The 19005-nt window shown below is 42.8% G+C and overlaps 1 protein-coding gene across 1 annotated transcript; it reads left to right on the forward strand.

Moving 5' to 3' along the window:
• The first annotated feature begins 1795 nt into the window (after positions 1 to 1795).
• DEFB119 (defensin beta 119) lies at positions 1796 to 18778 on the forward strand. The gene is made up of 3 exons (XM_036826719.1): positions 1796 to 1846; positions 9729 to 9825; positions 18585 to 18778. The coding sequence occupies exons 1-3, from the start codon at positions 1796 to 1798 to the stop codon at positions 18776 to 18778; spliced, it is 342 nt and encodes a 113-aa protein (XP_036682614.1).
• The last annotated feature ends 227 nt before the right edge of the window (positions 18779 to 19005 follow it).

Below are 19005 nucleotides of genomic sequence, written 5' to 3' on the forward strand. Positions count from 1 at the left end.
GCCAATTGCATCCTGCACTTCCCCTTTTCAGCACCCACCACACTTGTACTTATTTCAATGTTTGTCTTTATGACAGACTGTAATCTCCAGGAAGACAGAGATCACAGCTGATTTATTTTCTCTATTCCAGAACAGAATCTGGCATAAACTGGGGATTCAACCAATATTAGTTTAACAATTGTCTGACTTAATGACTTACATGTTTGGCTTGAAATAGACAGCAGAAATGGCCTCACAAGAAAATTCCCTCTTTCAGGCATAGCTTCACAAAGGAATAGTATAAGTGTCTGATATTCAATAACCATGGAATGATATTAAAAATACATATTGAGATTATAAGACACTTAGCAGGGATGGGTGACAGTCACACTGTCCATCACTGTGATGCATTGGTCAATGCTTCCATTATTGCTGAGCAGATTGAAAGGCATGCTTTTGTGAGTCAGCTGACGTCTTCTCTGAATATCTGGAGTTCTTGAGGATATCATGCCTCACCCTAAAAGAAAAGTTATTGCATATTGATGAGATCAGTGATACAAAAGTATTTAGTATTTTTAACAAAATTTATTTATTTTATTTATTTATTATTGGCTACGTTGGGTCTTTGTTGCTGTGCGTGGGCTTTCTCTAGTTGTGGTGAGCAGGGGCTACTCTTCGTTGCAGTGCACGGGCTTCTCACTGCAGTGGCTTCTCCTGTTGCAGACCATGGGCTCTAGGCTCGCAGGCTTCAGCAGTTGTGGCACGCGGGCTCCATAGTTGTGGCTCACAGGCTTAGTTGCTCCGCGGCATGTGGGATCTTCCTGGGCCAGGGCTCGAACCCGTGTCCACTGCATTGGCAGGTGGATTCTTAACCACTGCACCACCAGGAAAGTGCTGTATTTAGTATTTTTAAAACAAACATTGTGGCAGTAAGTCAGAAAGAGAAAAACAAATACCGTATGCTAACACATATATATGGAATCTAAGAAAAAAAAAAAAAAAGGTCATGAAGAACCTAGGGGTAAGACGGGAATAAAGACGCAGACCTACTAGAGAATGGACTTGAGGATATGGGGAGGGGGAAGGGTAAGCTGTGACAAAGTGAGAGAGTGGCATGGACATATATACACTACCAAATGTAAAATAGATAGCTAGTGGGAAGCAGCCGCATAGCACAGGGAGATCAGCTCGGTGCTTTGTGACCACCTAGAGGGGTGGGATAGGAAGGGTGGGAGGGAGACACAAGAAGGAGGATATATGGGGATATATGTATATGTATAGCTGATTCACTTCGTTATAAAGCAGAAACTAACACACCATTGCAAAGCAATTATACTCCAATAAAGATGTTAAAAAAAAGAATTTAATGTAGTAATTATCTGATCATTTCTTTTTCCATTTTACTTGAAGCATTAGCAAAAGAGTAAAAAGATAATTTTTTCTGCCCAGTTATTGGAAGGAAAGCCGGGATACTTTGTGTTCTCTGTTTTTCACTGGAGAATTGAAAATGTGTGTGTGTGTGTGTGTGAGTTTGTGCCCTGAAGCCAACTCTTTCTCTCCCCCTACCCTCATCTTTGTTAGGGAGGCCTAGGTGCAAGGAGAGCAGTTAGATTGGATTGTCTCAGAAATGGGATGATGATTTTTTGCTTCAGGTTCAAGAGAGGACGAGTGGCCTGTCATTTGGGGATGTTGAATCTCCACGACTGGGACAAGAGATGGGGTTTGGTTTCAAGGGTGTTTGATAAAGCACCCCAACGTGACAGGTACTCAGATGGGGTTTCCGGCATGGAAGGCAACCACTGTGGACACAGCCACGATGGCTGTGGTCCTGGGAGAAGCAGCAAAGGCCTGCATGGTTGGACTTGTGGTCGGTGGAGAAAGCCATGGTGAGGAGCAATTCTCCAGCTGCCCAGAACCGCCCAATGAATAGTCGACAGAGTTCATCAGCAGCATCCTGAACACGAGGAGCAAGAGAAATGAATATCATCATCATGGAATAAGGATCGGGTCCTTCCTCATTTCCCAGAACCATGAGGAACAAGTAGAGAAAGTCAGGAAACCCCAATAACACCTGACCCTGGACATCTCACCAACTTTGCAAGTGGTATCTTGGCGCTAAATTAAAAAAAAAGAAATACAGCATTTCCTGAGGCTTGAATGTGGTGGGGCATTCATAACTGGTATGGGACTATTAATATTTTAATGAATTTTACTAGCATCTATTTCTTTTACGGAATATTGCTTGAAACAAGACACAGTTAGGGATACTGTAGTGTAGGGGTTTCTCTAGTATCCAGACACTCTTTAATAGCCCCACCACACTTGCATGTGGACTTGGCCCTTGTATCACCTTTCTCTGAGCCGCAGACCGTCACCTGGATGCTTTTCCTTCCTCGCTGGAGAAGTGAGGAGCTGACGTGAATGCATGGGAGTGAGAGATGTCTGTAAAAGGCTGTGATTTTATGGTTCCCATTTCTTTTACCTTCTTGTCATGTTATTAACCTCACAGGTTGGTGGGAGGAGTAAATGAGATCAGGTAAAAAGTACCTGCTCTGGGAACTTGGTAGTTAGTACTTCCCTCCTCCTCTCCACTGTGGGATTCAGGCGGTAGGAAGTGTGTAGACCCTTCAAGAACTTCAAAATGCAACTTATAAAGATTTCAGGAGTGGGTGGTGTCAGTCTCAGAGCACTGGCCAGGCCGGGCTGTACCCATGTGGGAGGCATCACACAGGCCAAGGTCACAGTCCATTCTGGTCTTGGCGGGTCCCAGGTCCCACACAATAACCAGCGGCCAAGTTGGCTCTCTGACCAAAGCCTGCCTCTTTCCCTGTCTCCTGCCTTCTTTTCCCACAGTGGCCTCTGCTTGCTGGCCACCTTGGCAGCCCTTGTTCCCTGCTCCCCCTTCGGCCATTTCCCTTAGCCTTGGCCCAGATCTCCCAGCTTAGCAGAAAAATCACCATGCAGCTGTCACATTCCAGAGCCTAGAATGTAGGGGAACAAAGGGCCTGAGCTGCACAGAGCTCTAGGCCATGGCATTTGCAGATCTGAGAACAAACACACAAGCAGATATGTACTCAGAAGTACACAGACACATACCCACACACCAATTACACGTCTACACACAAACTGCAGGCAAGTATAAACATACTTAAACATATACATTCAAGCACTCACATACACAAAATACTTACAAATAACACATGCACAAAATAAACATAAAATACACAAAATTTGAGCATACACAGCTATGCTCAGATTTATATGCATACAGATAAGTACATATAAACAAAATGCAATACAAACATAAACCCAGACACCCAAACATAAATGTGCTATAGCTATGAAACCATCTTTTTCAGTTTCTCCTTATCTCAGTCAAGGCCATTTCTCTGAATCATTGCAGTGTTTCTTGGGCAATCTGTGTATACAAGGATTCATAAGGGGGCTTATGAAATATTGCAAAGAGCTGTAATCAGGAAGGGCCTGGAATCTCTGGGTTGGAAACTTCTGGTTTATTACAATAATCACAGCAGGTACTGCAGTCACTAAATGTCAGGTGGTGTTCTAAGTGTATTCACTTATTTGATCCTCATTAACAAACTTATGAAATAAGTACTATTATTACCCCATTGTATAGCTGAGGAAACAGGTACAGAGTTAATTAAAATTTCCAAGGTAACACAGCCAGGAGTCTAACTTCAGAATACAAGCTTGTCAACATTTTGCTATGTTGTCTCATTCAATGCTGTGTCCTGCAGACACTGAATGACATACTTAAGGATACATGGTAAGATACTCAGCCCCCAACCCCAGACCAAACCCAATGCCTGGCATCTCCATCACACGGCTGGATGGTGCCCCCCACACTCCCTCATCCTGATCAGCACCACTGCACACCGAGCAAGTCCTGCCAACAGCTGGAGTGAGTGATCTTAAACACAGAGAAGTGCCCGGTGCTGCCCAAGTAGCTTTCAAAATAAAGCAATACTCAACTCTGGAATAAAAATGAACATCTGTGAAATGACACGAAACATTTTCTTATGCTGAAATTAAAATGGGTTTTCAGATTCTCTTACTTTATTTTTGGCCTGTGCCTTGCCGGGGGTTCTGAGTATGTGCTGTTTTCCTGTTGGGCCGTCCAGCCCCGGCCTCCCTCTCAGCTTTTACCCTCGCAGCTCTCTCCTCCGTCACCCACAGTGGCTTCTCTAGACTATCCGTTTTCTCCAAGCCCCATCCACCCACCCAGCAGAGGAACTTAGCTCCACTTTCACTGAGACAGTAGAGGCCAAACCAGCTCAAGGTTCCCATTCCTTTCTCTCTCACCTCAAAACAAAGAAATTGTAACTAAAATGTATTGAGCACTTACTACCTGCCAGGCACTGTGCTAAACACTGGATAGGCATTTTTAACCACTTCAAGGTCACAACAAACCACCAGGTAGACATGATTATCATCCTTAAATTGGTTAAACAACTTGCCAGGGTTTTAGCAAAGGAAACTTTGACTATTTGGCAGCTCAGAGAATGCACGGAGTCACGCTGAGAAAATGGTGGGATAGGAAGAGCTAGAATGAAGAATCACCCTTCAGACCCAGTTCAATGAGGACACAGCTGCCACTGATCCCCATTGCTTGGGACCCTGAGCTCCACTCCTAGTTGCCATGCTTCCCTACTGCCCCGACACTGGATATCACTGCGGTTCTTTTGCTAAGATAAACCCTCCACTGTTACTGCTTCCTGGAATCCCGAGCATCTGAGTCAAAGAACAGAAACGGAGCATCTGATTGGCTGAGCCTAGGCCACGTGCTCACATCTCGGCTGCAAGGAAAACAAGTGTTTGAACTATGGGAGGCGGCACTACCCCTTCCCAAGACTGCTATGGTGAGTGGATTATCCCAAATGGGAAGATGGATACAGATGGTAGACAGGCAAAAAAACCAAAACAGAAGAGACAAATATCTACAGCAGTCACACAGATAGCAAGTCGCAGAGGCTGAATTTGAATTCAGGTCTGCTTGACATAAAAGTTTAAGGTTTTAAGGACAATGCTATGAAGTCATTCTGTAAACCCCCTTTCTCTCAAAAGAGGTCTCCCTCTGTTGAGGTCCAGTGTTTTTATTTAATTCTTTGACTCCATCTCCTGTTGCTGCTTGAATTTTTCTCCATCAGCAAACACCCTCTTCTTTTGTATTTTCAGTATCTCTGGTTACACAGTGTATTTCCCCTCAGCGTAAAAAATGATACATTTCCCACATCTTTACAAATACGTTTCCTCAGGACCTTTCCCTTGGTCTGGGTCTTTTTGGAGAGAGTTCTGAATTTGGAACACTGACCCCTCAGGGCCCCTGGTTCAGTCATTTTATCTCTCTGAGCGATGGCTTCCTCCTTAGCCATACGTACCTCCTTGTGAGGATTAACCCCAGATGATGCTTAATACATAGTCGATGATATTATTATCAAAAGTGGGGGCTTCCCTGGTGGCGCAGTGGTTGAGAGTCTGCCTGCCAATGCAGGGGACACGGGTTCGAGCCCTGGTCTGGGAAGATCCCACATGCCGCAGAGCGACTAGGCCCGTGAGCCACAATTACTGAGCCTGCGCGTCTGGAGCCTGTGCTCCGCAGCAAGAGAGGCCGTGATAGTGAGAGGCCCGTGCACCGCGATGAAGAGTGGCCCCCGCTGGCGGCAACTAGAGAAAGCCCTCGCACAGAAACGAAGACCCAACACAGCCAAAAAAAAAAAAAAAAAAAAAAAAAAAGTGGTTTCATCATGGCTGAGGGTGGAGTGGGTAGTAACTGCAAATGGGTATGAAGGGTATTTTTGGGGTGATGGAAACATTCAAGATTGGACTATAGTGACAGTGGTATTATACAACTCTATAAAACTCATTGCATTGTACACTTAATGAGTGGATTTTATGGCATGTAAATTATACTTCAATAAACCTGTTATAAAATAAGGAGGGTCACAAACAAATGACCTTCATTTCTCTGATCTTACCTCTACCTTCTTTCTGCAAAGACTCTTCAAATTTTTCTAGGCAAGAATCACTAAAGGTTTCCTTCTGACTGGCTTCCTCGCTTAACTGGGACCCCTGCTAGCCCAAGTCTGAAGAAACAATAGGAGACCAGGTTGTGGATAGAAACACCGTAATTGGGAGCCAGTCAGACTTGCGTTCAAATCCTGGATTCCCCATTTGGTCACTTGGGCAAATTGCTTGCACTTCTCAATTTTAGTTTTCAAGCTAGTACAATGTGGGAAAAACTCTATCTGGTTGTGTGAGGATGAAGTGAGACTATACCTGTGAAATACTTGTCACCAACCTAACAGAGAGTCAGTGCTCATTAGCTGGTGACTGTGGCTACTCCCACAGCTTGGAGGAGGGTGTCTTCTCTGAGGGTTCCAGCTTTCAGTGGTGTTTTTCTTCTCTCACACTCCTTTTGTTTATCTCTCTCAGTTATGTTGAAGGCCCTGTGATTTCCTGGGGAAGAAATAGCCTCTTTAGTAAATCTTCCCTTTTTTGCCTCTGCCCTGGCAATTATCTTCAACACGGACTGCAGAGTGATTTTTCTAGGTAAAGAAAAAAAAATCTGACCATGCCACCATGTTCCTCTCTAAAAGATCTTACTATTTCCCATTGCTTACAGATGAATTCCAAACCCCTGAGCATGGCATTGAAGGTCCTGTATGATGGTTTGGTGTCTGCCTCACCTCCCCTTCTATTTAAAACATTCACAGCCACAGCTGCTTACCAACCATTCTCCTGAATTTCCTCTTTGGAAATCTGCTTTCTATTCTCCACTCTTCTCCCCACCCAGGTGGCCGTTGAGCTGTTCACTTTACCTAAGTCTCAATTTTGTCACGTGTGAGTTGGAGGTTTATGATTTCCACTTCTGAGGATTGTTCTGAGGATGATGATAATAATGATAAATATGAGAATGATAATACTAACAATGATGAAAAACAATCATAAAGATAGTTACTAATTATTCAGCACTACTATGTGTCAGGTACTTTGCTAAACAATTTATAAAAGTTCTTCCATTTAATTAAATCAGGAGCTGTTATGATTTGTATTTTTTCATAGGAAGCTCAGAAAATTTACCTTACTCCAGTATTCTAGGATTCTAGAATTCTCTTCTTTCCCTGTCTCCTTTCATAGTCTCTTTTTTAAATTAGTTTTTATTGGAGTATAGTTGATTTACAATGTTGTGTTAGTTTCAGGTGCACAGCAAACTGAATCGGTTATATATATATATATATATATATATATATATATATATATCTCCACTCTTTTTAGATTCTATTCCATATAGGTCATCACAGAGTATTGAGTAGAGTTCCCTGTGCTATACAGTAGGTTCTCATTAGTTATCATTTTGTATATAGTAGTGTGTAGTCTCTTAAAGGGTCCAGCCTTATTCAGCTTCTTCAGAAGCTTGGCTGAAGGGGCACGGTCCACATACTTTCTCTACACTCTAGAAGTACTTGGGTTGCCTCCCCCATATAGATCCCTTCTTAAAACCTTATTCAATGTATACATTATTTATTCAGTCTACAAATATTTATTAAAACACCTGCAATGTACCCGGTGTGTCAGAAATTGCTAGCTCTTCCCTAGTATCTGTCTTCCCCTTCTTAGTAAGACAACTCCTGAACTTTAGCTAGCCATGGCTGCCCAGAATAAAGAAACTATTTCTAGCCTACCTTGTAGCTAAGTATGGCCGTCTGACGAGCTCTGGCCAATGGACTAGAATGGAAGCGATGTGTGCAGATTCTGGTGGGGTCTTTAAGGGAAAGGTGTGCACTTCATTTCCTTCTTTCTCTTCTCCTTGATGGCTGCACTGGGGACTTGTGGTGGGAACCATAGCAGCCCCCTTGGATCTCCAAATAAAGCTGCCTGATAAGGATGGCACAGAATCAAGCCAGAAGGAATCTTGCTCCCTGGTTTTACTCATGAAGCTTTTTACATAAGAAAGAAATTTCTTTCACATAAGAAAGAAATCAATGTCTGTCTTTTAGAATTACTGCTGGGGGAGAACGTCTGTAAAAACAGTTGAATTAATATCCTAGTTAATACACCAGGTGATGTTATGGGCACTGGAGTTACAAGCAAACTTCTGACATTCTAATGGGAGAGACAAAGATTAAACATGTAAAATAAATTGAAAAAGAACAGATAACTGACCCTGAGAAAAACCATAATTCAAAAAGAGTCATGTACCACAATGTTCACTGCAGCTCTATTTACAATAGCCAGGACATGGAAGCAGCCTAAGTGTCCACTGACAGATGAATAGATAAAGAAGATGTGGTACATATATAAAATGGAATATTACTTGGCCATAAAAAGAAACGAAACTGGGCTTCCCTGGTGGCGCAGTGGTTGAGAATCTGCCTGCCAATGCAGGGGACACGGGTTCGAGCCCTGGTCTGGGAAGATCCCACATGCTGCAGAGCGACTAGGCCCGTGAGCCACAATTGCTGAGCCTGTGCGTCTGGAGCCTGTGCTCCGCAACAAGAGAGGCCGTGATAGTGAGAGGCCCGCGCACCGCGATGAAGAGTGGCCCCCGCTTGCCGCAACTGGAGAAAGCCCTCGCACAGAAACGAAGACCCAACACAGCCATAAATAAATAAATAAATAAAAAAAAAAAAAAAAAACTGGAAAAAAAAAAAAAGAAACGAAACTGAGTTATTTGTAGTAAGGTGGATGGACCTAGAGACTGTCATGCAGAGTGAAGTAAGTCAGAAAGAGAAAACAATACCGTATGTTAACACATATATATGAAATCAAAAAGAAAAAAAAAGGTTCTGAAGAACCTAGGGGCAGGACAGGAGTAAAGACGCAGACATAGAGAATGGGCTTGAGGATATGGGGAGGGGGAAGGGTAAGCTGGGACGAAGTGAGAGAGTGGCATGGACATATATACACTACCAAATGTAAAATAAATAGCTAGTGGGAAGCAGCCGCATAGCACAGGGAGATCAGCTCCGTGCTTTGTGTCCACCTAGAGGGATGAGATAGGGAGGGTGGGAGGGAGACGAAAGAGGGAACAGATATGGGGATATATGTATAGCTGATTCACTTTGTTATACAGCAGAAACGAACACAGCATTGTAAAGCAATTATACTCCAATAAAGATGCTAAAAAAAACCCAACAGATAACTGTATGAAGGTCACAAAAGTTATTATGATGCAGAGTGACTGTAGGTGGGAGTACTGTTAATCTAAGGTGACCAGGGAAAGCCTCTCCAAGAAAGTGACATTTAAGATGAGACTGAATGATGAACAGGAGCCAGCCATGGGAAGCTCTGAAGGAAGAACTTTTCAGGAAGAACAAATTACAAATGCTAAGGGTTTGAACTGGGTATGAGATTGGCAAGTTCAAGGTTCAGAAGGACATACATGTGTGTATCTTTCTGTAGAAAGTTGAGATAAGTATTTTTAAAAATTAAATGTTTCTTGATTTGCCATTTATGCTTTAATAATTAATTCCTTTGTGAATCTCAAAGGCCAAATGGCTTTAATTTGCCTGTCTCCTTACCCGGAGGGAAAGGCATTTTTTTGGCATGGATGCTGGCCAGTTCCCATAACTCTCGTCTTGTGCTTTGTTACGACATTTGCTACACATTGTCCTTTGGCTTGGCTGATCTGATATAATCCTCTTCTGCTATAATTCACTGGCCACGGTCCTGCCAACAAAAGCAAGGCTCATCCCTGTGGAGGAGAACTCTATTTCCATACCCTGTAGCACAGGCCACCTACCTTCTCCTGTGAACCTTCCAGCCATGAAGTTTCTTCTTTCCTGTTTCTTGCCATCCTTCTGACCATGGAACCAGTGGTATCAGGTAACTTGGGTGTCTCTCAAATGCCTGGGATCTTGGTCATAAACTTCTCCCCTTCCTCTTCCCCCTCACTGTGGGCAGCATCTGAAGCCTTTTCTCATTTCATGTGGCTTTGGGAGGTTTCTCACAATCGTCTCATGTCCACATCTCTCTCTGGTTCATTTTTGCCAAGGTGGTGGGATGATAGATGTTGGAGCACTAACACTTAAGAGCAAGTTAGTGTTCTGCTGGAATCTTGGAAGAGGGTTTAGGGGTGAAGGGTCTGGTGCAGGTTGGAGACTCCTTGGGGGCTTTGGGAGATTACACTGAAGGCTGGGGGTGAGTTGTGATGAGGTGGAAAGACTTTGGGATTGGAATAATAGAGGGAAGATGAGGATGAGCCAGAGGTGAGGAGCTGGGCTTCCTTGATGGTTTGGAGTAGGCTGGAGGGGACATGGGATTTTTGGTTGAGTGGAGCTGGTGCTGGGGATTAGATTGGGGCTTGAGCTGAGGTTGGGAGTTGGTACTGGATGGTGCAGGGTGTTTGAGGTTCAGCTAGGTGATGGACTGTTACCCAGGATTGAGGTTGGTGACTTGATTAGATTTGGGTTTGGCTTGGAGTTGGGGCTCCAGAGGCATTGAGTTGGGTAAGGCTGGGAATTCTAGTTAAGATTGGACTGGTATTTCAGTTTGAATTGGGTGAATATGGGGTCAAGGAGGATTGGAGATTGGGCTATGGCTGGAGCTGGGACTTGTTGGGTTCAATCTAGACAACTGATAATAAGCCGAATCTGTGGAAACATGGATGAATCTCCTCCATTCCCTAATAAGACAGATGTTCATTGTCTTTTTCCCATTATTCTCAAGCACCATCAAGTAGGAACTTCATTGGCATCATTTGATCTCAAAGTTAGGAGTAGGAGGTTGTGGGATAGGAAGACAGAAAGTTGGGTTTCTGAAGAAGGCTTTCTTAAAAACCTTGAGTTCCCAACCTTGGAACAATTATCTCAGTTTTTTCCCCTTGCAAGATCTCTTCTCTCCTTTCCTGGGATTGGGTCTAACACTACCTACTCAACTCTCTCCCTCCCCTTCTCCCCTGACCTCCTGCTCCTCCTCTGCCTCTTCTTGTCTCTCCACTTGAGGGATACTAACATCTACTTAATGGTTGTTCCTATGCCCAGTAACAGACTGTTGGCTGAATGGACAATGCCAGTTGGTGTGCAAAAATGATGAAGACAGCATCACACATTGCTCAAATCGTAAACGGTGCTGTATCCTTAGTCGCTATTTGACAATTGTACCAATGACAATTGATTGAATGCTCCCTTGGACCACTCCTCATGCGAATGAACAAGTAGGCCATGGCCAAACCTGACAATACAGGGAAGATACATGGAAATCATGGATAGAAATGACTTTGCTTCAGGTTCCTTAGTTCCTACATTCCATTAAAACTCACAAATCTGTTTCTTGTGTCTGTCATTCATGAGGAATGATACTCCAAATGGATTGAGGGTAAGGGGATGGCAGGAAGGACGTTAAGAGTTAGCAGAGAGAAGCCAATGGGGGTGGGCCAAGGCGATGGGGTGATGATTACAGTCTTGAACATGGTTCTCATCTACCAGATGCAGGAAAGGATATTGGATCAGGAGTGGGTTGAGGAGCATGTGTGGGAAGCCAAGAGACTTAAAGACACAGCTGCTACCTGGAGAGTGGGAGCATCCTTGGGATGGGAGAATTGGTCTGTCTTGGGGGTGAATGAGCTGGGGTGGGCAGGGACTGAGCAGAGCCCAAATCCTTGGATTTCTAGGGAAGTTGGCTGACATGCCTTTTGATGCTTGAGAGCTCACAGCCCCAAAGATCAGAAGGTTTCCAAGTACTAAAAAAAGATAAAGCACATAAATTTACTCATTTATAATCGAATTTTTCATCAGTTGTTTTTATGTTTCTTCTGTGATTTATTTATTCATTCATTCACCTCAGCTAGGCCCCTTACCACTGTTAGACTCTATACACCTCTCAGAACTTCAGCTTCCCCATCTGTAAAATTGGATTAACAAAATCTATCTTGGATTGTGGTGAGAATGAAATGAGACAATGTAGAGCACAGTGCCCAGTACATAGTAAGCCCTCAGTAAATGTTAGCTGTTGCTATTGCTCACTGCTTTATTCAAGTATGTGAAGAATATGTTCTGTGTGCCTTCTAACTGTGTTAGACTCTGAGGAAGACAGGCACCTGTCTCATTTGAACTAAGAATTTAGTTTGGGAGAAGACTAAACCATGGGGAACAATGAAGAATTCTGATTGGAAATCTAGAGGACCTGAGTGTCTTCCCAGGCTTTGTTATCTCACATCCTCTTCTCTGGGTCTCCTTTATCCAGCACAGTCATTCGTCCCTGAACTGTGTTCTCCACAGTGACGTCAGAGACCAAGAATACTCTGTGAAGCTTGGTGCAGGACACAGAGACAGATAGAGGGAGTTCATTCTTATCCATGGAGATAATTTTTCTCATTTCAATATTTCTGCTCTTAGACTCTGGAAAGAGAGACCTCTCCTCCTCTGATCCTGGTCCTACTCTGGGCTTCCTCTGGCTAAGTGTCTCCTCATAGGGTGAGGAGTTGTAGGGGACAATGGGAATATATCCACCTAGAGATAGTGCCCGCTCTCCCTTCCCCTCCACTAGACCATGCTTTGAGTATGTGGGGCCTGGAATTCCTCACCCAAAGAACCCTTGTGCCTGCTTTCAGGGACTGCATGGGCTTTTCCCCCAGGCTTACCCTTGGAGGGTGGGGTCCACTCTGGGTGCACCCCTAAGCAGGAGGAGTGCCAAGGGACATTCCTCTTTGCAGGGGCTGTGCGCAGAGCTTGGATGTTCAGGGTGGAGTGTTCACATCTGTGCATGAGACTCCTCACAGAATTGGGCGGAGCTGGGGTTAGGCAGGAAGAGATCTGGGCTGTGAGCTGAGCCAGCTCCCCTTGTGCTGCATGGAACTCTGAAGAATCCAAGAAATATAAATCCAGATCTGACCTTTCAGGTCATTGTGAAGGGACATTTCATAAAGGGCAATTCTTTATCCCATTTGTTAGTTTGACTTATAATTGTTAAATATTCAAACATATGATACAAGAGCCTCCATTTGTATTCTTGTCCCTGGACCCACAACCACTAGGGCTGTGTCTGGAATTCAGATCGTGCTCTGCCTCATAACCCATCTCCAAGCCCACTTCAGAGGCAGGAGCTGCAGAACCTGTGCTTTCACAGTCTCAATGCCTGTCTGTGATCTGGGGACTCTCAGGTTGCACACCAGAGCTACCTGTGCCTTGCGGCCTTGGATGGTCCCATCCAAGGTACTTCCTTGCTGGCCTCCCTGCCTCCAGATTTTCTTTGCTTTAGCCTCTGTTTTCAGAAGGATTCTTTCTGGAAATTCATCTGACTATGTTGCTCTCCTGCTTAGATATCTTCCTTTGGTCCTCACTGCTCAGGATTGGGCATTCAAGACCTTCACATGGTGGCCCAGCTTCATTTCCCATGACTGCCACTCACAGACTTTCTCTTCAGCTCTCACCTTACCTCCCCCTGCCCCTCATGCTGCCTTGGCCCATGGTTCCCGTCCACCTTGTCCCCATCACCAGGCTCATCTCTGTGATGACTCCTTCTCACCCTGCAGAGCCCACTTAATGTCCCTTCCACTGAAAGCCTTTACATAGCTCTGTCTCACTATTTCTTAATTATTATAATAATAGTAGGTATATAATAGTTACCATTGACACCTCTTATGTGCCAGGCACTGTGCTTGGTGTTTATAGGCCTGAAATCATCCTGTTCTTATACAACCCTCTTATTTATCCCTATCTTACCGATGAGGAAACTGAGGTCTAGAGAGGTGATATATTAGCCAAGGTCACACAGCATTAAGATAGAGCAGGGGTTCAAGTAAGTTCCTTTTTTTTTTTTAATTAATTTAATTTTATTTTTTAAATTTATTTATCTTTGGCTGTGTTGGGTCTTCGTTTCTGTGCGAGGGCCTTTCTCTAGTTGTGGCAAGCGGGGGCCACTCTTCATCGCGGTGCGCGGGCCTCTCACTGTCGCGGCCTCTCTTGTCGCGGAGCACAGGCTCCAGACGCGCAGGCTCAGTAGTTTGTGGCTCACGGGCCCAGTTTGCCCTGCGGCATGTGGGATCTTCCCAGACCGGGCTCGAACCCGTGTCCCCTGCATTAGCAGGCAGATTCTCAACCACTGTGCCACCAGGGAAGCCCTCAAAGTAAGTTCTGACTGGCTTCACAAAGTATCATTCTTAAGAAGGTATGGCACATATCATGTTCTTGTGTAATTATTTCAATCACTGTCCCCTTCTCACTAATCCCAAATACACACATACCAGATGAAGCCTTAGGGGTTGAGACAACATCTTATTTACATCTGTATGCCTGGTGTTAAGCCCAGCCCTCAGGTCAGACGTGACTTAGTGTTTCGTGGGTGAATGAATAGGTGAAAGATGAATTCATGTGTGAAAGCATGAATGGATTTGGGGAGGGTGTACAAATGGCTGATGCACCAGGCATGAATCAGCGAGGGATCCTTTCTGGGCTAGAGGGATCAGAGGACCACTGCCTCAGGTATATTTGGCTCTAGCTGGCCATGTTAGGAAGGTTGCAGAGCAGCTCCTGGGTCTTACTCAAGTGGATTCTTATAATTCATTCATTAGTGTTTGCTCTTAAAACACATAGATTTCACAGCATGAGAGGGAAGAGTCTAGGGATTCCCCAATACCTGGGGCCTGGTGTTAACTTCTTCACACACAGCCTTTCATGCTCCCACAAAATTAATTCATTATGAGGCATGGACTCTACACTCAGTCAACAACATTTATTAAGAAACTCCTCTGTGCTTTACGTAGAGACAACCATCAGGAGTGATAGGATGGTGGGGGTGAAAAAAAGGGCTTGGAGCTCACTGTTGGGTCACCATAAGTCTTCAGAAGACACTTAACCCCTTTGTTTGAATCTCTGGACTTAGAGTCTGGGCATGTGAAATTTTGAAAATTCCCTTAGATTATTCTTTTGGGAGATAAGACCCCCACCCCCGCAACTCCCTGTCAAACTTTCTCGATTCCAGATAGCCCTCAAACTGTGAGAATCTCTGATCTATGCAACTTTCCCCTGTCTTCTCATTTCACAGATGGGGAAACGGAGGCCCAAGGAGGAAAAGTGACCTATGTTCATAAGCAGGTCCAAGACAATGCTGGGATTAATAAGCAGGATTTCTCTGACTTCTGGTGAGAGGGCTGCAGGAACATTGAAGATGATGTTAGGTTGCCATGGGTGATACAGTGAGCGGTGGCACACAGTGATATGGGGCTGATAGGAGGGCAGGTGTTAGGAGCTGCAAAGACCTGACAAAAGTTTTGAGGTTAGTTTGAGCACCTTTGAAACCCCTTTCAGCAGTGCCAAGGCCTCTCTCCTGGGGGAAAGTTTGAAGCAGGCTTGCCTGCCTGCTCTACCATCTTAAATGCACCCTTCTGTACACCCTTCTTTTGGATGCAAATCTCACATTGGCCCTCTTTCTCAAGGAAAGTAGAAAGGGATTTTATCTCCAGGAGATATGACAGGAAGAGTGTCATTTTTGTGCTTATAAGGCCTCCTTGAATCTCTTTCTTTCCTTGTAGGCTGAGGGGTGAGAGGATTAGAAACTTGGTCAGTGGAGAGTAGACCCCCTGGGATGGGGGCGTTTACCTGGCAGCTGTAGACGCATTGTGACCCCAAACAGGGAAGACTGGGTGCCTGTCCTGGACCTTTCCTGGGGTTGATACATAGGCCTGCTGGTGTAGCTTAAGCTCAGTTCAGCTTCTGTTTGTACAGCAGTACAACTGCTATTGGTGCAATGCATGTGCATACTTCCATGACATTTTATCACAAGTGTAATGTAACCATCATTATAATCAAGATTATTCTAATCACCATAAAGATCTCCCTCCTGCTACTTCCTTTCTAGTGGCACAGACTCCTCCTCTCTGCCCTCACCCTCTGTCGCTATCCCTAATCCCTGACAACCACTAATCTTTTTCTCATCTCTATAATTTAGTCTTTTTAAGACTGTTGTATAAATAGAATCATATTTGATCTTTTGAGATTGGCTTTTTTCACTCAACATTATGTTCTTGAGATCCATCCAAGTTATGTGGATAGATAGATCATTCCTTTTAATTCTGGGGAGTTCTAGCCAGTGCATTAAGGCAAGAAAAGGAAATAAAGGCATTCAGATTAGAAAGGAAGGAATAAAACTGTATTTGCAGATGTCATAATAGTTTATATTGAAAATACAAAGCAATCTACAAAAAAATCTAGAACTAATAAGTAAGTTTAGCAAGATCACAGGATACAAGATAAACATACAAAAATCAATTATATTTCTATATCTTATCACTGAACATATGAACACTGAAATTAAAAACACAATATCATTCACAATCATTCCAAAAAAATAAAATGTTTAAGTGTATATCTAATAAAACATATACAGAAATTGTAGGCTGAAAATTATAGAATGCTGATAAAAAAACCGAAGAAGATATAAATAAATGAAGAGATATACTGTGATTATAGATTGTAAGATTCAACTAGGAAAGATGTCAATTCTCCTTAAATTGATAGATACATTTAACAGAATTTCTAACAAAATCACAGAAAGGTTTTTTGCGGATATAGACAAGATTATTCTGTCTATATCTCATCTGTAGAGAAATCAGCAAAGGAATGAGAATAGCTAAAACAAAGAACAAAGTTGGAGGAATCATTCTACCAGATTTCAAGACATATATAGCTAAAGTAACCAAGATTGTGTCGTCCTGGTGGAGAGATAAGATGCACAGATCAATGAAACAGAATAGGAAACTCAGAAATAGCCCTACACAAGTGAAACCAACTGATTTTTCACAAATGTGCAAAAGCAATCCAATGGAAGAGAGATATCTTTTTCAACAAATGTTGCTGTAGCAATTGGATATCTGTAGGCAAAAAAAAAAAAAAAAGACTCTCAATCTAAACCTCACAACTTACACAAAAATCAACTCAAAATGGATCATAGATTTAAATGTAAACTTCTAGAAGAAAAAATAGGAAAAACTTTCAGATCTAGGGCTAGGTGAAAAGTTCTTAGAGATGAAGAGCACAATCCATAAAAGAAAAAAAAAAAAACAATAAATTGGACTTAATCAAAATTTAAAACTTTCACTCTGAGAGACCCTGTGAAAAGGGTAGATGAAAAGACAAATTACAGATTGGGAGAAATATTTGCAAACCACATATGTGACAAAGAACTTGTATCTAGAATATAGAAACAACTCTCAAAACTCAACAGAAAAAAGCACGCAGTCCAATTAGAAGAAAAACATGAAAAGATATTTCCCTGAAGAGGATATATAGATGGCAAATAAGCACATAAAAGATGTCCAACATCATTAGCATTAGGAAAATGCAAATTAAGACCACAATGTGATTACCTGCATACCTATTAGAACAGTTAAAATTTAAAATAGTGACAATACCAAATGCTGACAAGGATGCAGAGAAACTGAATCTTTTATACAATGCTGTGAATGTTAATGGTACAAACCACACTCTGGAAAATAGTTTGGCAGTTTCTTTTAAAAAAAACTAAACTAAATATACAATGACCATACTACCCAGCAAATGCACTCTTGGGCATTTATTCCAGAGAAATGAAAATTTAGTTCCAAAACCTGTAGATAAATGTTCATAACAGCTTTATTTATTTTTTAAGGTATTCATTAAAAAAAGACTATTTTTTTAGGCCAGTTTTAGATTCACAGCAAAATTGAGAAGGCGGCACAGAGATTTCCCATATGTTCTCTGCCCCCCTCATGCACAGCCTCCCCTATTACTAACATCTCCCACCAGAGTGGTACTTTATTACAATTGATGAATCTACATTGACACATCATAATCACCCCAAGCCCATAGTTTACATTAAGATCTGTGACATTAAGATTCACTCTTGGTGTTGTACATTTTATGAGTTTGGACAAATATATAATGACATGAATCCAACATTATAGTATCACATAGAGTACTTTCACCACCCCCCACATCCTCTGTGCTCTACCTACTCATCTCTTCCCCCATTCCAACCCCTGGCAACCACTGATCTTCTTATTGTATCCTTTTCCAGAATGTTGTATAGTTGGAACCATACAGTATGTAACCTTCTCAGTTTGGCTTCTTTCACTTGGTAACATGCATTTAAGCTTCCTCCATGTCTGTTCATAGTTTGATAGCTCATTTCTTTTTTTAGCCCTGAATAATATTCCGTCGTCTGGATGTATCATGGTTCATTTATCCTCTCACATACTGAAGGGCATCTTGGTTGCCTCCAAATTTTGGCATTTATAAATTAAGCTATTATAAACATCTGTGTGCAGATTTTTGTCTGGACATAAAATTTCAAGTCCTTTGGGTAAATAACAAGGAGTGGAATTATAGGATCATATGGTCAGAGTATGCTTAGCTTTGTAAGAAACAGCCAAACTGTCTTTCAAAATGGCTATACCATTTTTCATTCTCACCATCCATGAGTGAGACTTCCTGTTGCTCCACTTCCTTGCCAGCATTTAATGTTTTCAATGTTCCAGGTTTGGGCCATTTTAATAGGTGTGCCATGGTATCTCATTATTGTTTTAGCCCTTTATGTTTTTACTATGCTCTCTGATTTGTCAGATCTGTTACTGCTAAATAGAAATTAACTCCTTTTTTTTTTTTGGCCAGGCAAACGTCACATCCTTCGATGCATGGGTAACTTGGGAATCTGTAGAGCCTCTTGCAAAAAGTCTGAACAACCCTACCTCTATTGCAGAAATTATCAATCATGCTGCCTCCATTCCTACGTAAGAATAGACATTTCTGGCGAAGAGGGAAAAAATGACTGGAGCCAAGAGAACCGCTGGCCAAAAATATCTTGAGTGCTAGTGATCACCATCTTCAACCTGCTGCCAATACCCTTCATTAAAATTCATGCACCTGCCACACTTGTGTGTCTTTCATCCTTTGGAAATCATGGTGAGACTGAGTTTTGCATGGTGAGATTATCTGTCCTATTCTGGATCCAAACCTGTGAGAGAGAGAAGGCTGGAAAAAACTGGAGTGACAAGATGAATCTAGATCAGTCAGTAATGATGGGGCAGAGAAT

The sequence above is a fragment of the Balaenoptera musculus genome, chromosome 15 (assembly GCF_009873245.2).
Source record: "Balaenoptera musculus isolate JJ_BM4_2016_0621 chromosome 15, mBalMus1.pri.v3, whole genome shotgun sequence".
Lineage (NCBI taxonomy): Eukaryota > Metazoa > Chordata > Mammalia > Artiodactyla > Balaenopteridae > Balaenoptera > Balaenoptera musculus.

Excerpts from the sequence above, each read along its gene's own strand:
- DEFB119 (XM_036826719.1), top strand. The coding sequence starts at position 1,796 with ATGGCTGTGGTCCTGGGAGAAGCAGCAAAGGCCTGCATGGTTGGACTT. Across the intron at positions 1,847-9,728 it reads CCTGCATGGTTGGACTTGTG|CACAGGCCACCTACCTTCTC; the intron begins GTCGGTGGAGAA and ends CATACCCTGTAG. Across the intron at positions 9,826-18,584 it reads CATGGAACCAGTGGTATCAG|GCAAACGTCACATCCTTCGA; the intron begins GTAACTTGGGTG and ends TTTTTTGGCCAG.